The sequence below is a fragment of the Tursiops truncatus genome, chromosome 11, assembly GCF_011762595.2.
Source record: "Tursiops truncatus isolate mTurTru1 chromosome 11, mTurTru1.mat.Y, whole genome shotgun sequence".
Taxonomy (NCBI): Eukaryota; Metazoa; Chordata; class Mammalia; order Artiodactyla; family Delphinidae; genus Tursiops; species Tursiops truncatus.
Genome location: NC_047044.1, coordinates 60,842,695 through 60,860,070, shown reverse-complemented (window position 1 = coordinate 60,860,070; position 17,376 = coordinate 60,842,695). Strand labels below are relative to the sequence as shown.

Below are 17,376 nucleotides of genomic sequence, written 5' to 3'. Positions count from 1 at the left end.
GGGCCCAGGAGCCCCTCTGATTTGGGCACTGATGTCAAAGTGGCCAGTTTTCACCCCCAGGCTGGTGAGGCCACCTAGCGCAGTGCCTAGCACTTAGTAAGTGCTCAATAAACGGAGTTAATACTATCTGTGTCCTCAGTGTGTTCTTAGGAGGGCTCTGCAGGGGACTGAGGCCCAGGCAGAGGGAGGCTGGGCAGGTAATGACAAGTACAAGAACAGGAAGGGACCCTAGGAGCAGCTAATCCACACCAAGCCCATTGAGAGACTTGCCCAAGGATGGGTCAGAAGCCAGAGAGGGGACCAGCGCTGTAATGAATGTCCCTGCCTCCCTGCCATGTCCACGGACTCTCCAGACCACCTCCTGCTGGTCTCCACAGGATGGCGCTCAGGTCCCTCAAGGCCTACAAGACCGAGACAAGTCCTTCAGCCACTGTCCCAGACCTGTTCTCACCTGTAGCTCTGACCATCATCCAGCCGGTGCCAGAAATCCGGGAGGCCCATTCGACTCTCCCTCCTCCACCCCGGCCCTGATTCATCACCAAGTCCAAGGCAGAAACCCACACTCCACCCACCCATCAGCCTCAGGCCCTGCTGTTCTCCCCTCCATGTTTGTGCTAATGCGGTCCCCAGGCCCGCCCTTTCCTCTTCTCTGCTCCTTGCTCACCCCCTCCGACTTGACCCTGGGCGCTCAGCGAGGTCGAGGAATGGTGGGCGGGCAGGGATCCTGGGGCACGCAGGACTCCTCCTTCTGGCCTGGTGCCTGGATTGGGTCCCTGTGCCCTGTCTGTCCCACAATGGTCAGCTGGGGACGCTAGTGCGCCACGGAATATTTTCACGCCGGCTCCGAGTGGGGGCGGGGAGACGCTGGAGCCTCTCTCGGTGGCGACGGGGCTGGTGCGGCCGGTCTGGTTGGTCTGCATGTGGACAGTGGGGGCGGAAGCGGGGGCGGGTTTGAGGTGCGTGGGTGCGTTCCGCGGTGCTGGGTTGACACTTGGAATGTGAGGGGTGGGGCGGGGCATCAGTCGCTTACGGGCTGTGGAGGTGCCCTGGGGTACTGGCTGCTCCCCCAGGCCCGGGGACCCCGCTGTCGGGTTTCAACGATTTAGGTGAAAGTCTGGCCTCGGCTCTGCCACCCTCCTGGCCCTTCCCCCGGGGACCCTACTCACACCCGCTTGTGGCAAGTCTTTAGTTCTTTGGAGGGTGGGCTTTGAGATCTAATTCCCACTCTGCCACGTAGGCAGTCCCTTACCTTGTTGTAGCCTCAGTGTCCCAGTAAGTAAAATGGGGACAGTAACATCAATGTCACAAAACTGTCGTGACAACTGGAGCTCCAGGTGGGAAGCGCTAGCCCCCAGCTGCCACCCAGTGGCCTGAAGCCGGGTGGGGAGGGATGGAGGTGTCAGACAAGACCACCGTGAGATCACAGCCCCATCTCCTCCAAGAGGAGTCCCCTTCCGGCAAGCCCAGGCCCAGACCACTGTGCTCAGTCTCTGAGGGCACGTCCACCTCCCCTGTCCTGCAGCTTTGTGCTGGGTCTTTGCCACCCCTGATCTCCTGCTTCCCAAGGGCACAGACCATCCGGCCACAGCTTTCTGTCCCTGGCGCGGCAGGCAGGAGATGGGCCTGCTTGAGACGAGTCCTGGCTGCCTTTGAGCTGGTGCTTGAGGGACAGATAGGGTTTGCTTCCTGTCTGGAAGCGGAGGGGGGGCTCTCCAGGCTGTGGGGCAGCTGAGCAAAGCCAGGAGGCTGACACCGCATGGCCTCTCTGGAGAGCGAAAGGGGCCAACGTGGCCCGGGCAGGGGCAGGTGGAGAGCAGCAGGGGTCTGGTTGCTGGGATGGGTGGGTTGACACTCTGTGGGAGTCCTGGCGTGAATTCCACGGGCAGCAGGGGAGCTGTGGGGAGACTCTGGGTAGCCCGGACCCCCAGGCGAGGGAGGGCTGGGTTCCTCTGCTGAGCACGGGAAAGGCAGGGTCAGAGCCAGTGAGAGCAGCAGGGGTGGGAAAGAGTGGGCGCCAGGCCAGAGGCGCCTGGGTCCAGACCTGGCTGGTGCCCGGAGGGACGGAGAGGAGGAGAAGCTCCTTCTCCCCTTGGACTGCGTTATAGGGAATCAGGTTGGATGACTGCGAGAGCTTCCAGGGCCGGGGTCTGGGGAGGCCCTGTCCCGGGGGGCCTGGTCCTGCCTTCCCCATCCCTTAGTCCCCTGCGTCTTCTAGCTCCCACTGCTTCCAGAGGCCCTGCACGCTTATCCAGGCTTCTGGAGCGAGCCCTGGACCGGCTGAGGCCTGACGTGGGGCAAGGAATTTACCCCCTAACCCTCCTAGGTGAGGTGTGATGCGTTACGACCTCTCAGGGTCTCCCTTGCCCACTATGGTGGGGGGCGTGGAGCCGCAGCTCCTGACGGGCCCACTCAGGGCCAGGTCTTCTGACAGGGAGTGGCAGGCTAAGGAAAGGACCCACTCAGGATCATGCTGCCACCATGGGTGCAGGGTCTCTGGGGTGCAGGGCTGAGTGGGTGAGAGAAGGCTGTGGCGGCCTGAGGGGTTCGGGGTGCTTGGGCCTGCTTGAGAGGAGTCCTGGGGAGTCTCGTGACAGGAACTGCAGCATGCAGGCCTCAGGCTGGAGCTGAGGGAGAGACCTCATCTGGCCGCAGCAGTGACCTTGGAGTCTGGGAGGTGCTGAGTGCGTTTGTTTACCGGGTGGCAGGTCCTGGCTTGCTGGGAATGCGGCCTGGGCCTGGGGGCAGGAGGTGGCGGCTGATACCAGCCAGGCATCCCTGCTCCCTCTCCCCCCGACTGCAGAGGGAGGGCCTCGAACTCAGCCTACTGGGCCTATAGACCAGGGACAGGGGGTAGGGGTGCTGGCACAAGTCTCAGGGGCCTGGGTTTGACTCCCTTCCCCGAGGTGTGGGTACCCCAGGGTCTGGGGTAGAGGAGTGGGCTGGGGGCTGTACTGCGGTGGGTTTCTGGGCCGGGTGGGCACAGTGAGCCCTTGGACTGCTCTGAGCAGAGCCCCCACTTCAGCTGGGAGGACAGGCGTGCTAGGGCAGGCCCAGAGTCTGAATGACGCCCTCCCCACCCCACACAAGTCCTCACATGGGGCCACTGGGTGCAGGGCTCATGGTACTGGCAGAGTGCTTGCCGTTCTTACTGGGGGCACGTCCTGTCCACAGCCCCTGCCCTTTTACCTCGACTCCCAGCCTGGGCATGTGGGACCTGACCCACTACCCTGGATGTATGCCCCACCTGACACTCCAGGGCTCAGCAGGGGTCTCTGATTGTCAGAAAATGGACACAGGGTGGGCTTAATGGGGGCGGGTGGGGTGGAAGTGGGCTTGTGGAGAGCTTGGGGTTTGGGGATCTTGGGGTAGGGTCGGTGGTGAGAGTAGAGACAGGGCGTGGGGTGCTACTGGGATTAAGGGAGGGCCTGGGAAGGCAGAGTTTGGAGGAATGTGGTAGGTTTGGGGCTGCAGTTGGGCTGACATTGGAATTTCGGGCAAAAGTCTGAGAGTGGGTGCAGGTCAGAGCCGGGGTTTGGGATGGGATTGCTTTAGGGCTGAGTTTTGCAAAGGGGGTAAGTTTTGGGCATAGGGAAGCACCCAGGTTTGGAGTGAAGTTGATTGGGGGTAAGGTTGGGTACGGGTCACACTTGGCCTTAGGGTTGGGGTAAGCGCAGTGTCAATCCGGCCATGGGTCCAGGGTGGGGGTGGGGCAAGCCCGGGTGAGCGTCGCGCACAGTTTGGGGTTACTTTGGGCTGCATTGGGGTCGGGCATGGTCGCAGCTGGTTGAGGGTTTTAGGGATTTGGTTGTCTGCCCTGTGGTGTCCTGCTGGGTCTGTCCTCTCCCTTTCTGGTGAACTGCGCTCGGCTAAGGCCTCGGCTGGAGACTCCAGGTGGTGGCAGGACCTCCTCCACCGTCTGTGCTCGGGCGGGGGCCCAAGGAGGTGGCATTCTGCAGCTGAGCCCCAGACTCTCTAGGGCCTGGGTGTTAGCTGAAGCAGGGGCCCCATGCCACACTGGGCTGGCCTGGGGTTTGGGGCTCCTCCCTGCCCGTGAAGGCCACCCACCTGCTCCCTGCCCTCCTGCCTGGGCGTCTTCCCTCACTCTGGACACTTGTCTGGGAACCTCTATTCCTTCTTTGAGCCACTGGTGGTCGGGGAGATGGAGGGTCTTATCAGGGTGAGCCCTGGCCCCTTTCCTGACCACCCTGACTCCCAGGCTAAGGTGGGGAAACCACTCCTCACCTGGCCTTAACCAGAGTGATAGTTGGAAGGCCTGGCCGTCTCACCTTGTCACAGTTCCCACACATTTCAGGGCCAGACTTGGGATCCCAGGGTCAGGCCTGTGAGTCTGCTGCCTGGGGTGAGTGAAGTCTGGGGGCCCAGAGGTGGGCTGATGGCCCTGGTCTAGACCCGAGGCCTGTCTGTCTGTCAGTCAGCTGCACCCAGGCATGCCCCTAACCCTACCCCCTGACCCCAAGCCCCCTCCCTCCCTCATCAGCGGGAGAGGCTGCCTCTGCTCTCCACTGCAGATCCCTTGGGGTGGGGCCAGCTGGGAGGCATGTGGGTACCTGGCTGGGTGTGTTTGCGTGTGACTCATCCTGGATGCCGAGGCTCTGAGCTGGTGGCTTTGTTCTCGCACTGGCTGGGTAGGGTCCATGCCATAGCCCTGAGTCACCAGGGTGTGGCCCAGCGGGCCTGGTGGCACTTCGGACACACAGATGGCACTGGGGCCAGGACATGCCAACCTGGGGGGCGGAGGGCCCTGCCTGGCATGGGCCCTGTCCTCAGTGCTTTCTCCCCGGTGGTGCTGTGAGCCCCTCCTGAGGTGCTCCTCGGTGACCAAGTGCCCTGTAGCCCTGGGGCTCCGTCCGGTTAGGGCCTGGAGGGGCTGAAGTGGTTTGGTGTCCGCAGACACAGCCAGAGACCCTGGGGAGCACACTGACCCTTCCTCAGCTGCCCAGTAAAGGCCATTGGCAGGCCATCATGTGGTACTACCCAAACCGTCAGCCCAGCGGGCCCTTAAAACAACTCCGGGAGGAGGAAACCATCACTCCCACGTTACAGAGACAAAACCGGGGATTAGAGAGGCTCATAGATGCCCAAAGTCACAGAGCTAGTGAGAGGCCAGCCGGCCTTAAGGCCCCTCATCGGGTGATCAGTGGGGCCTGCCCTGTGCCAGGTGTGGGACATCAGTGATGGGGGCCTGGTCCCGGTCCTCCACTTTCGTCCAGTTTGTCACTGGGACCCCCGGACACCACTCCTCACTCAGAGTCAGGCAGGGGCCCCACAGGGCCCGGTGAGTGAGCAGCCCTGTTGCCCCTCCCAGCCACCGGCCCTGGGTCCTGCATCCCTCCATGCCTCCGAAGGTGGAGACAGACATGGCCCTGCTGGACTCCCGGGCCGTGCCCAGCCTGCTTCCTCTGGGCAAGAGGCAGGAGGCCCTGGGCCCCTGATGGGCAGCTCCCTCCTTGGGGAACCAGGCCTCACTGCCCTCAGGGAGGGATAGAAAGTACGGTTCCCACACAGCCACCAACCTCCCGCCTCCTGCCCCCCACCTCCCCCTGCAGGTTCTGTGTGTGTGTCTGGGTGTGAGTGCGAGAGAGCAGGAGAGCCAGACTGGCTGTAAGTCAGAGGTGAGGGGGAAGCAGCGCAGGTTAAGCGCAGGTAGACACCACCCCCCCACCCCCGGAGGGGCGAGGGTGGGAACCCAGGGATCGTGGTTCCCAGGCCAGGCTTGGGTCCTCAGACGTGCCTGTATGCTGTCTGGCTCTCTGACAGGCCAGGGGGCTGCTTGGGACCCTGCTGCTCCCAGGGAGGGCTATTCAGGTGTCCTTGGGTGGGTGAGTAGGCACGGCTCCAAGAACAAGCCTCACCTCCTCCACCCACAGCCCCACCCAGTTTGGTCAGAAGCTGTTTGAGGGAGAAGAGAAAGTACCTTACAAGGTAACAAATGCTGTCTGCCAGGTGGGGGCCAGGCTACCTCCCTGCTTCCGGGCCTCCCCGCCCTTCTCAGGAAGAAGCTGGCTTCTGCGGTATCCCAGTCCTGGCCTTGAGCCCAACAGTGCCCCCCTGGCCTCCATGGAGACACTGACACCTTCCCCAGACCCGGGTAAGGGCGGCTGGAATCGGGGAGGCCTGGCCCGCCCCTCCTGGCGGGCAGAAAAGGCAGTCAGGGCTCAGAGGCGGAGCTCGCTGCTGTGTGGCCTTGGCTAAGCGAGCTCTCCTTTCCAAGTCTGTTTCCTCCTCTGCACACTGAGGGAGGTGGGCTAGGGGTCGTGAATTCCCCCAAGGATCTTAAGCCCCATGGAGCGTCCCTTCACTTATAGACTCTTAACAGCCAAGGCCACACCGCACAGCCCTGGCTCCCTTCTCCAAGCCCAGGAGACTTTGCTGGGCTCCCTTGGCAAGGGCCGCCCTCTCTGTTCAAGGGAGCTGGGGTCGCAGGGCAGTTCTCCTGGTCAGTTCTCCAGGTGGGGCGGTCTGGCTCAGCCTGCCTGATTCCCAGCGAGGAGACGGCCTGAGGAAGCAGGTGCCCCCTCCTTAGACCCGTCTCCCTGTCTGTAAAGCTCGCATCTCCAGCTCCCGACCAGCACCTCCCTTGAGAAGCAGCCCTTCCCTGGAAGCCCCCAGCCTACCCCCTGGCCATGCTCTCCCCAGCCCTTGAGTGCACTGTGTTTTGTATCTTTCTGTGCTGGTCATCCTGTGTGCGCCAGCTGCACCATCTTGGAATTTCACCCTGGAGATGAAAGGTGGGAGCGCCGACTCCATGCTCCCAGGGCAGTTTTCCAGCATTATCTCATTTGACCCTAGCAACAGCCCCTCTGCCAGGACACTTTGGCAAGTGAGTTCAACAGAGAGGTTACACAGCTTGGTCGGGGCAGAGTCTGGAGGCAGCCCCTGCTCTGGCCCTGGCCCCCTTGTGGGCTCGGTGAAGGAAGGGAGTGTGTCTTCCTGTTGGTCCTAGAACAGTCGGAGCTGGGAGTATCCTTGGATATTATCTAGTTCAGCCCCTCACTGTGCAGCTTGCGGAACTGAGGCCCAGAGCCGGGACTAGAGCCCGGGACTGCTGACCCCCAGCCCTGCCCCACTTCCTGGGCACAGGCTGTGCGCTCTCCCCACTCCCTCCCCATATGGCTGGGCCTGGGCCTGGGGGTGCATTGGGTTTTGTGCTGGCGAATGCATCTTGGTGGCCCAGCTGGGAGAGGACAGGGTGAGGGCCAGGTCCCAAGCCTGTGCTGGGAGCGGTCGGGTCTGTGCTCCTGCATCAGAACAGAGGGTGGAGGGAGAGAGAGAGAGAGGCCTGGGGCAGGGCTTCTCCATCAGTGATTGCACAGAGGTTTTCCAGGAAGCTGACGAAGTAACTTCTGCGTGTGAAGAAAACAAGGCCAGACATGTGGGAATGGCTGAACCTTGCTGTCCTATTCCCAGCCTCCCCTGCGTGGAGCGGCCCTGAGAGGTCTTCCCCCAGCCCTCTACCGTGGTGTAGAAAGGACCCTCCTGAAGCCCCTTGGTGACACCCCTTCTTGAAAACCCTGGGGATCAGGGAACCCCTCAGTCTCTTGCCAGTTTGGAATTCAGACAGTTCTAGCAGGACTGGTGCCTGGCTCTGGTCTCTTCTGCTGTGTGTTTAACCCCCTCTTTTCTTGTCCTGTCCGCTGGAGGATGTGACTGTTCGGTGCTTAGGCCACAGTAAGTTGGAGGTCAGGACTGCAGATGCTCTCTCCTGTCCTCCACCTGTGGGGTTTGGGGAAACCCGAGGCTCCGTTCTGAATCCCCACAGGGAGGCCCTTCTCCTTGCCCCTCCCCAGCCAGCTGGCCTTGCCCTCGCCTTTCACACCTTGTGTGTGCTCCCCTCTCCTGGAAGAGAACCTGCTGCCTCAGGTTCTGTCCTTGCCTCTGCATCTGAGCTGGTTGCCAGCATCTTCTCTGCGTCCCACAGCAGCCTGTCTTTCCAATGCCTTGGGCAGTGCCTGTCACCAGTCGGTGCTCAATAAGTGTTACGAGCTTGTTAAGGGCAGCTCTTCAAGTACATGCTGAAAACCATGGTCAGCTGACTCTTCCTGATTTTACAGATGGGAAACTCCAGGGTAGACCCTGTAGGTCCAACCCATGGGGACCTTTGGCTCATAGAGCTCTAATGGGGGATTCTGAACACATGTGAACTTGGACTAGCTTTCTCTTCTGGCCTGTGTGCTGGTGCCAGGCCCTGAAGAGGGTTAGGGGGCAGAGGAGACTGCCAGGCCTGTTCACAGATCATCACCCTCTCCTGTCATGGACTCCTCTGGGCCTGGACCAAGATCTATCAGGAAGTTCTAGAAGCCAGGAAGGCCAGGGCGTGGGAGGCAGAGGGCACGGTTCCTCCCAGGTCCTGGACTCAAAGGGGGGCTGAGAGCAGGGTCACAATCTGTGAACAGCTGTTCATGCATTTAGTGAGCACTTACTGTATACAAAACCCCACATTTGTATGGGGTCTGACGTGGCCTTAGAAATGACCTCTTCCTGCAGCTCAGAAACCTGAGGCGTAGAGAGGGTCCTGTGCCGCCCTGGGTCGCACAGCGGTGCATAGTGGCTGGGACTAGAGTCTCTGTTCCTTCCCCAGCACCTGCTGCCCACAGAGCTGCCTGAGGATGGGGCACAGTGGCGGCGGAGGGGGCTTCAGCAGAGGGAAGGACAGGCAGTGCTCAATGTTCTGAAGCACAGCTGCCTGCGCGGGGCAGTGGTGGGCGGCAGGGGGGGGGGGGCGGGGGGGCGGATAGGAAAGCCACATGAGCCCAGACCTGGGAACATGGAGTTCCTGACAGTCACAAAATGTGTGTGTGTGTGTGTGTGTGTGTGTGTGTGTGTGTGTGTGTGTGTGTGTGTGGCAGGGGCGGTGCAGCATTTGTTCTGGGCAGGCTTGTTAAATGTATGATGTTTATAAAGCAGGAAGAAGTGTTCGCCCATAGTAATTGCTACATAAGCATTTTGCTGTTGGTATTTGAGGGGTCTTAGAGCAGGCAGGCAAAGACTGGGTGGACATTCCCGGCTGGGTTGTAGGCAGGAGGAGGGGTGGGCATCAAGGGTAGCATGACAGGTGTGCTTGGAGGCTGTGTGAGCAGCTCGGAGTCAGGAAGAGGGGGCTCCAGCTCTGCCCACTTTCTGGGCAAGGGGAGTCCAGAAACTGGAGGCCACTTCTGCAGCCTGGCTGCAGGGTGTGCAGAGGGTGTCGCTGGTGTGGCCTAGGGGGTGTTGCCGGGCTAGCTGAGAGGCTTGGCAGGTCAAAGACGGTAGAAGGCAAGGCCTCTCTACCAGGCTCTAGCTTTCTCCTCTGCAGGACCCCCAGCAGGAAGTGTTTGATGAGTGACTGATCGGGGTAGTGGGACCCGAGAGGCGGTGCCTTCTCCCTGACCTGCATCCACCTGCGGCGGCCGCCAGGGGGCGGGGCCCGACCGGCTTTGGGAAGCTTCTCCTCCCCTGCCCCGGGCGGGGCGCCCCTGAAGGCGGCGGGGCTCAGATGTGGCGTCGCCGCCCGCGTCGCGTCCCGTCCGGTCCGGGCGGCCCCGAGCCGCCTCCCTGCCCAGACACGCCGACCCGCGGGCGGGCGGGCACCAGTTGTTGGCGCCACGAGAACAGAGGTTTCGGAGCCCCTCCCCGGTATCTGGCGCCACACCGGGTCCTGTCCCCGTCGGGCGCCGTGGGGGTGGGCGTGGAACGGTGCGGGAGACACAGATCCCGAGTTCCTGAGTTTCTGGGCCCAGGGGACCCCCCCCCCCTGCCCGCAGCGGCATGACACACCTGCTCTGATGGTGGGTGGCTAGGGCCCTGGGCCCCCCCTCTCCGGTGGCCTCCCCCTGTCCTGCTGGAGGCAGCCAGAGCTGTGCTGGAGTCCCGGCTCTGGCCTCAGTTTGCTCATCTGTAAACGAAAGCGATGACCCGACCTCCCAGTACTGTCGTGAGCGCTGACCATAGGAGAGGCTCATGGACAGTGGCCCGGGACAGTGCTAAAGAACGTCCCTGCCCACCTCCCCAGTCAGACTGGCAACACTCCCCAGGGAGGGGCCTCGTGGTCGCCTGCACCCCATCCCATCCCAGAGGGGCCGGCTCTGGCAGTGTGGGGTGGCGGAAGCAGGGAGAGCACAGATCCCAATGCCAGTTGACAGATGGGTAAACTGAGGCTCAACTTCCCCCCATGAGTTAGTGACAGAAACAGGACCAGACCCAGAGCCCCTAATTCCCAGTCCAGCGCTCTTTTTCCATTTTCTTATCTCCACATTTTTTGGGGTTTACAACTGCAGGGCCGCAGTGGTGGAGAGGGTATGGGTCTCAGAACATGTTCAGGATTCCCCTTTCCACACCCAGGCCTGTTTGTGGTCACACCAGTGACCGCTTCATTCTGGCATGCTCTAGGCCCCTGGAGTTCCAGAAGGGAGCCTGTCTGGGCACTGATACTCCTGTCAGCCCTAAGGCTGGGCCCTGCGAAGACGCCTCCTGAAGCCTGCTCCTCGCAATAGAAGATCAGCTGACTTGGGGGTGTGCATCCCCTCTTTCTCTTTCTACCCGACCAGTTAGGCAGTCCCAGGACACAAAGCAAAGCTCCGAGTGGGAGATTTGCTAGAGCCCCGGCTGTCTCCAAAGAGGGTGGCAAGGCGTCAGGAGGCCCAGCTCCACGGCGGGCCTAGGGCAAGGCCCCTCCTCTCTCTGGGCCTCAGTCTCTCCATCTGTGAAATAAGGTGGTTGGCTACACTTCTGCGGCTGGGTGTCACCCCTGGGATGCCTGTGCACCTGAGGTGTGAGGTGCCCTGACCTGTTTTGAAGGGACCTGGAAGGGGAAGGGCCTGGGTGGGTGGCACCCGCTACCTTTGGGCCAGTTTACCAAAGAAAGGGGCTCTTACTGTCTGCAGCATGGCAGCATGTACGCCACTGTCACTGTATGGAGTGTGGCAGTGGTTCCTGCCAGGTTCTCCCTGCCCACCTGGGGGTGAAGACAGGCAAGGGGAAGAGTCCCAGTCATCCCTTTGGGGCCTGAGAGTTTGGGGGCTTGGCGATGGAAAGGCACACTTTCAAGGGGTGACCTGCTGTGTGGTCTGCAGAGCCGGCCTATGAGCCCAGCTTGTTCTCTGCTCTGGACCCAGGTGACGGAGCTCCTCTCCCTACCAGCCCCGGGCACCAGGGTGGCCATGGGAGTGGCCTGGGGGGCAGGGTTTTGTGAGGGGACTTAGAGTCCTTGGGAAAGGAGCTCACAGGGATACTGGCCAGCTTCCTTTTCCCAGGAGGCCAAGGGGGGGCATGTGTGTGTGGGGGGGGGCAGGGCCTGCCACCTCTCACCCCACCAGGGGTATAGTCTCAGCAGCCTTGGGCTTGTGAGGAGATGGAGAGGGGGTGTCAGGCAAGCTGGAGAGCCCCAAGGGGGACCCCAGGCTCCCTCTGTGTCAGGGAGGAACCCTGCAGCACCCCTAACTCACTGTGGGCAGGGCAAAGCCTATGGTGGGTTGGAGGGTGACTGGCTCCCTAAATCCTCCATTTTGTACCCCAACTGTCTGTGGCCAAGAGGAAGAGGGAAGGCAGCAGGAATGCAGGAATGAATCCTGGGCAGGCCCTGTCCCAACAGGCTGGGGTGGGAGGGCCAGGCTCCCGTGTGGGCCCACGCCCTCCTCGGCACAGCTCGTCGCTAGGCAGCCCGCACAAACAGCAGGAACACAGAGCAGCCCCGCGTGTGTGCACGCGTATGTGCCTGTGCTGGGGGCCTCCTTGCCTCAATCCCTAGATGGGAACCCTTCTGGTTACCCTATACTCACCGTCACACGCAGGCCCGAGGATGGGGGTCTGTCTGCTGCCACTGCTGAGCGCTTACTACGTGTCGGGCCTGATGCATTCATTAGCTCCTTTAACCCTTACAACCCGATAGACAGGCACCCTTATTACCCACTTTATGGACAGAGATACTGAGGCTTTGAAAAGCTGCACACACAAAAGATCACAGAGCAAGAGAGCGGGAAGCCAAGCCAGAGTGCAAACTGAGGCCTTTCTGTCTCCAGAGTCTGGTTCTCCTCCAGGCACGTGTAGACGTGTGTGCACATGAGTATCGACTGAGGGCTGTGTGTGTACCCAAGTGTGCAGTTGTGGGCTTCGATGGCAGACCTGTATCAGTCTGTGTTTATCTAAGGACGCCTGCTTGTAGGTGTGGATACCTGGGCCCAGGCATGGAGGTGTGCGTGCAACGCTCGTGTGTGAGCATGTGACTCACCTAAGTACCCACGGGCACATCTGTGCACATGTGTTCACACATACGGCACTTGAGTGCACATGCTGTGCACATGCTGTGTACATGCGTTCACGTGTGCACACCGCTGTGAGCCTGTGCGTATGTCGTCCTCTCCAAAGGCTGACCTTGCCCTGCTGCTCACCCACCTCCTGTCCCCTTCTCAAGCTCCTGACTCAGTGCCAAGATGGGCTGTGCGACGGCCTTGTTGATGGCGCTGGGACTTCTGAGAATTTGGAAGGAAAGCCGTTTTGGGGGGGGGATAGGATTGGCAAGGGGTTGGACAAGAGGAAGACGCAGGGGATAAGAGCGATTAAGCCTGGGGGTGGGGGTCAGCCTGGGTTTTCTTCAGTCCCAGGCAGGGGCAGAGGACCCTCTGCGGTCTGGAGCCGGGAGCCTCGGTCCTGCCCCACCCCCTGGCGTTCTCTATCCACCTCTCTCAAGGCCCAGACCCCCAATACCCCGGAAAATGCTCCCGGGAGCCTGCAGGAGAGTCCCAGGCCCGGGAGGATGCATCTGTGAGGTCTGTGCCCTGTCCCCTTACTGTGTGTGGTAGGCAATCCCCCCTCAATCCAAGATGGGACTCCCCTGTGGTTCCTGGGTGTCGGGGAACTTCCCATTGCACCGCCCCTTTGCACCGACACCCTCGGGCTCCTGCTGGCCGTGGACGTGCAGGCGGAGCAGCGGTCGGCTGGGGGCGCTCGGGGCCCGCGGATGGAGATGCGAGACAGGTCCGCCGGGATGGGAACCGGCCGGGCGGGGGTGAAACACAGGTACAGTCCCACCAGCAGGGCGGGTGGAGGTGGGATCCGGAGGACCGACCTTGCGCCAGGAGGGCCAGATTCCCAGTGGGACAGAAATACACCCTCTCCACGGAGGGTCAGACTCCCACCCCCCCACCCATAGACTCACAGACCCTCAGAGGGACAGGCAAAGGGACGCCCCCTCCCCCTCTGGAGCCTTCTGGGCTGGTGTTCGAAGGCCCTGGGCGAGCCAGAGGGAGCTGGGCGTGACCCACTGGCCTGACAGGGTGTGCTGGGCCTCTGTGGCAGTGAGAAGGGGGCGAGGGCCCTGCAGTCAGGCAGATTTGCCGACTGATTCCCGTTCGGCCTCCGGGTGACCCTGGGCAAGGCACTCAAGCTCTCCTGAAAAGGGGGCGATGTCGGCTGGGTGCCCAGCACCGTCCTTGACACACACCTTGGCCGCGGAGCCTATTACAAGTTTCCGGAGGTTCCCTCACGGTACGTCTGCACATTTCTTCCCCAGATCTTTAATGAGCACCCGCTGAATGCCAGGCCCTTTTGTGAGACCCTCTGGGTGCAGTGATGAGCACGTCACACAAGGGGGCACCTGCCTCCAGGAGCTTAGGTTCTAATGGGGGCAGGTGTCCTACGGCTTGTCCTTTGATTCTCCAAAATGGAAATTACGGGGTAAAGGAAAGGCTGGCAGAGAAGGCTCTTTCTCTCTCTTATTTCTTGTCAAATACTGGGCTGGGAAAATTCCAGATTTAACTGTTCTGCTCTGGTCCTCTGCCTCTTAACACAGGAGTCAGGATCTGACTCTCCATCCCGAACACTCCGTCTCACTCAGTTGAAGCTGGAGTCCAGTAATGCCCACGAGGCCGGGCACAGCCTGGCCCCCAGCTTGACCAGTCTCCTCCCATTCTCCGCCTTGTCCCTCCACTGCTGCTGCTACACTGGCCTCCTTGCAGGTCCTCAAATGTGCCAGGCAGGGTCCTGCCTCAGGGCCTTTGCCCTTGCTGTTTCCTCTGCTAGAATGCTCTTCCCCAAGCGTCCATGTGGCTCTCTGCTTCACCCCTGTCTGGGCTTTGATGAAATGTCTCCTTCTCAGTGAGGCTTTCCCTGACCTCCTATGACTCCCCCCACCCCCAATATTCCCTATGCACACTGCGACCTAAGTGTTCTCCATACCATTTATTATTGCCATCTGGCCAACTGTATCTTTTATAACATGTTTCTTTCTCATCTGTCTCTCCCCATGAGAATGTAAACTCCATGTGAGCAGGGGTTTGGGCACATTTGTTCGTGCTCCCTCCCCAGAGCCTGCAACATGCCTGGTGAACTGTAGGCGTCAATAAATATTTGTCAAGTGAATGCTGAGTGCTGGCTCTGAGTGGCACGCATCCCTTGGTGATGGGGGCTGATGACAGGGGGGTCCCTGACTTTTAGGCCTCAGCTGGGCCGCAGCTGCCGTAAACCTGTCAAGGGCTGGCGGCCTGGGGGCGGGGACGAGGAGATGGCAGGAGTGTTCTGGTTCTTTCTTGCTCTCTTTGGGACAGAAGTTGAGTGGCTGCGGTAATATCCACCGAACTCTTGTGCCTTAGTTGGGAGAGGGAGAGGCAGGTTTCTCCCTTTGAAAAAAATTATTATCGTACAAAAATATACCAATCAAAGTGGGGGAGGTGTTGCTTCTCTCTCTCTCATTCCTCCCCACTTCCTCCCTTTCTTTTTCCCTTTCTTTCTTTCTCTCTCTCTCTCTCCCTTTCTTTTTTTTCTTTCTTTCTTTCTCTCTTTCCTTTTTCCTCAACTACCCGCCCCATCTCCAACAAGCACCAATCTGTTCTCTGTTTCTGGAAGTCTGGTTTTCTTGGATTCCTCGTGTAAGTGAGATCATACAGTATTTGCCTTTCTCTGTCTGACTTCTTTCAGTTAGCATAATATCCTCAAGGTCCATCCATGTCGTCGCAAATGGCAAGATTTCCTTCTTTTTATGGCTAAGTAGTGTATATACCACAACTTTATCCACGCAGCCATAGTTGGATACTTAGGTTATTTCCATATCTTGGCTGCAATAAAGATGGGACTGCAGATATCTCTTCACGATAGTGATTTTGTTTCCTTCAGATAAATACCCAGAAGTGGATCATAGGGTAGTTCTATTTTTAACTTTTGGAGGAACTTCCATACTGTTTTCCACCAATTTACACCACCTGTGGCTGCACCAATTTACATTCCCACCAGCAGTGCACAAGTTTCCCTTTTCTCCACACCCTCGCCAACACTTGTTACCTCTTGTCTTTCTGATGACAGCCATTCAGACAGGTGTGAGATGATATCGCATTGTGGTTTTGATTTGCATTTCCGTGATGATGAGTGACGTTGAGCATCTTTTCATGGCAAGGAAAAGATGCTCAAGGAGGGCAAGGACCTGTTGGCCGTCTATATGTCTTCTTTGGAAAAATGTCTACTCAGTTCCAATGCTCACTTTTAAATTGGATGATGATGATGATGATTATTGTTATTTGCTAGTTTTAAAACGTTTTATTGGGGTATAGTTGATTTACAATGTTGTGTTAGTTTCAGGTGTACAGCAAAGTGAATCTGTTATACATATACATATATCCACGCTTTTTCTTTTCCCTTATAGGCCAGTACAGAGTAGAGTTCCCTGTGCTATACAGTAGGTCATTATTAGTTATTATTGCTATTTGCTATTGAGTTATATGTGTTCTTTACATAGTTTGGATATTAACCCCTTAACAAGGATATGATTTGCAAATATTTTCTCCCATTCCGTAGGTTGCCTTTTCATTTCGTTGATGGTTTCCTTTGCTGTGCAGAAACTTTTCAGTTTGATGTCGTCTCACTTGTTTATTCTTGGGAGATGTTTGTGTTTCTGAACAGAGGGTTCCAGCGGGGGTTCGCAGGGGTTACACATTCTCCACCAGGACGCACGTGCAGTACACCTTCTGGAAGCCCACATGGGCCTTGGCCATCTCGTCAGAATAATCACCCGGTCTTTAAGTCCCAACTGTTCCCAGTAGAAGGAAAATGTTTTACCCATCCATTCCCTGCCCCACGTGCAAGAACCAGCCCCCTGGGGACTCCTGGGTTTGGGTAAGGCCGCCTTTTCAGCCCTAGGGATGATGTCGCCTCAGTGTTTACTGATTTCTAGAATACCTCTGCTTTTCTCCTTTGTTCTTTACACCTTCAATACCCACACTTTCAGTTCCTTGCGTTGAATCCTCTCTGTTTGAAATGCCTAGCCTGGTTTCTCTTTTCCTGACCAGATCCCAGCTGATACATTAAAGAAGGGAAAATCGACAGACAAAGCAGGTTGCGCTAAATGCTCTGAAGAACACAGCACAGGGTAACCATGAAATAGAAAATAACAAGCAGTGTGCAGGTAGTGGGGGTGAGGGCTCTTTCACATGGGCAGGTCTCTCTGAGGAGGTGATGTTTGGGTTGACAAATGAGAAGGTGCCACACCTGGGGGCTGAGTATTCCAGGTGGGATCAGGGTCTCTGAGGCCTGCGGGCCGCGGCAGCCTCTCTGTGGAAGGTGCTGAGCCTGCTCCTGCGGGCGGGCGATGATCGGGGGCGTGGTAGTGGGGCGAGGAGATGGCTTAGTCTGTGGCCCCAGATTGAGGGCTCAGCCCCGGGAGCCTCTGAGCATTGAGGCCTGAGATTTGCGCTAAATGTGCGGGGATCTGGGTTATGGATTCAGCGCTGGGAACCGCATACCCCCTCCCTGCTTCCCGCCTCACCCTCCCCAGGGGAGCGGAAGCCTCTGCAGGCTCAGGTTCCTAAGACGTGCTGGTCTCGCCGCGGCCGGCAGAGGGCAGTGGTTGCCGAGGTGCGCGCAAGTCGGGCGGGCGCTGACCTTTCCCTAGCGGAATGTGGGCGGTCAGCTTCTGCCGGGAGCGGGACGGTTGGGCCCCTCCCCTTCCCTTCCCTCGTCTAATCCTCAGCCGCCCTCCAACACATCTCTGAGCCCCTGGCCTCTCCTTGCGGGTTTGGGGGGAGGGAGATGCGAGGGAGGCTGGGCAGATCTTGCCTAACCACTCCTGGCCAAGTTCCAACTCCATTGGGATAAGGGGAAAGGCTCCCACAGTTAGCATATTTGCTATATTGTTATTTTTAAGCGTTTAGCATGTACCAGGCACAGCGCTAAGTTCTTTTATCATGCATCATCTCTTCACACCAGATCTACGAGACAGGTACTCTGTCTCCCAGAGCTTGCCCAAGACCACACAGCCTGAACCAGGATTTGCTCTGCTGGCCGCTTCTCAATTCCTCTGACTGCGGCCTCCAAGGAGGGCGTGTTGCCCAGGGAACTGAGGTGAGTGTGCAGCGGGTGAGCAGAAGGGGACCATCAAGGTGCTGACCCTGAGGGATC

General features: G+C 59.0%; 1 protein-coding gene across 1 annotated transcript in view; it reads left to right on the top strand.

Annotated features, from left to right (window-relative positions):
- The window catches only part of ATG101 (autophagy related 101), a 51,979-nt gene that overhangs the window by 34,332 nt on the left and 271 nt on the right, over positions 1–17,376 (top strand). Inside the window, exon 3 of the mRNA XM_073788602.1 lies at positions 17,185–17,319. Within this exon, the coding sequence (XP_073644703.1) occupies positions 17,185–17,319 (135 nt within the window). The remainder of the gene's footprint in view (positions 1–17,184; positions 17,320–17,376) is intronic.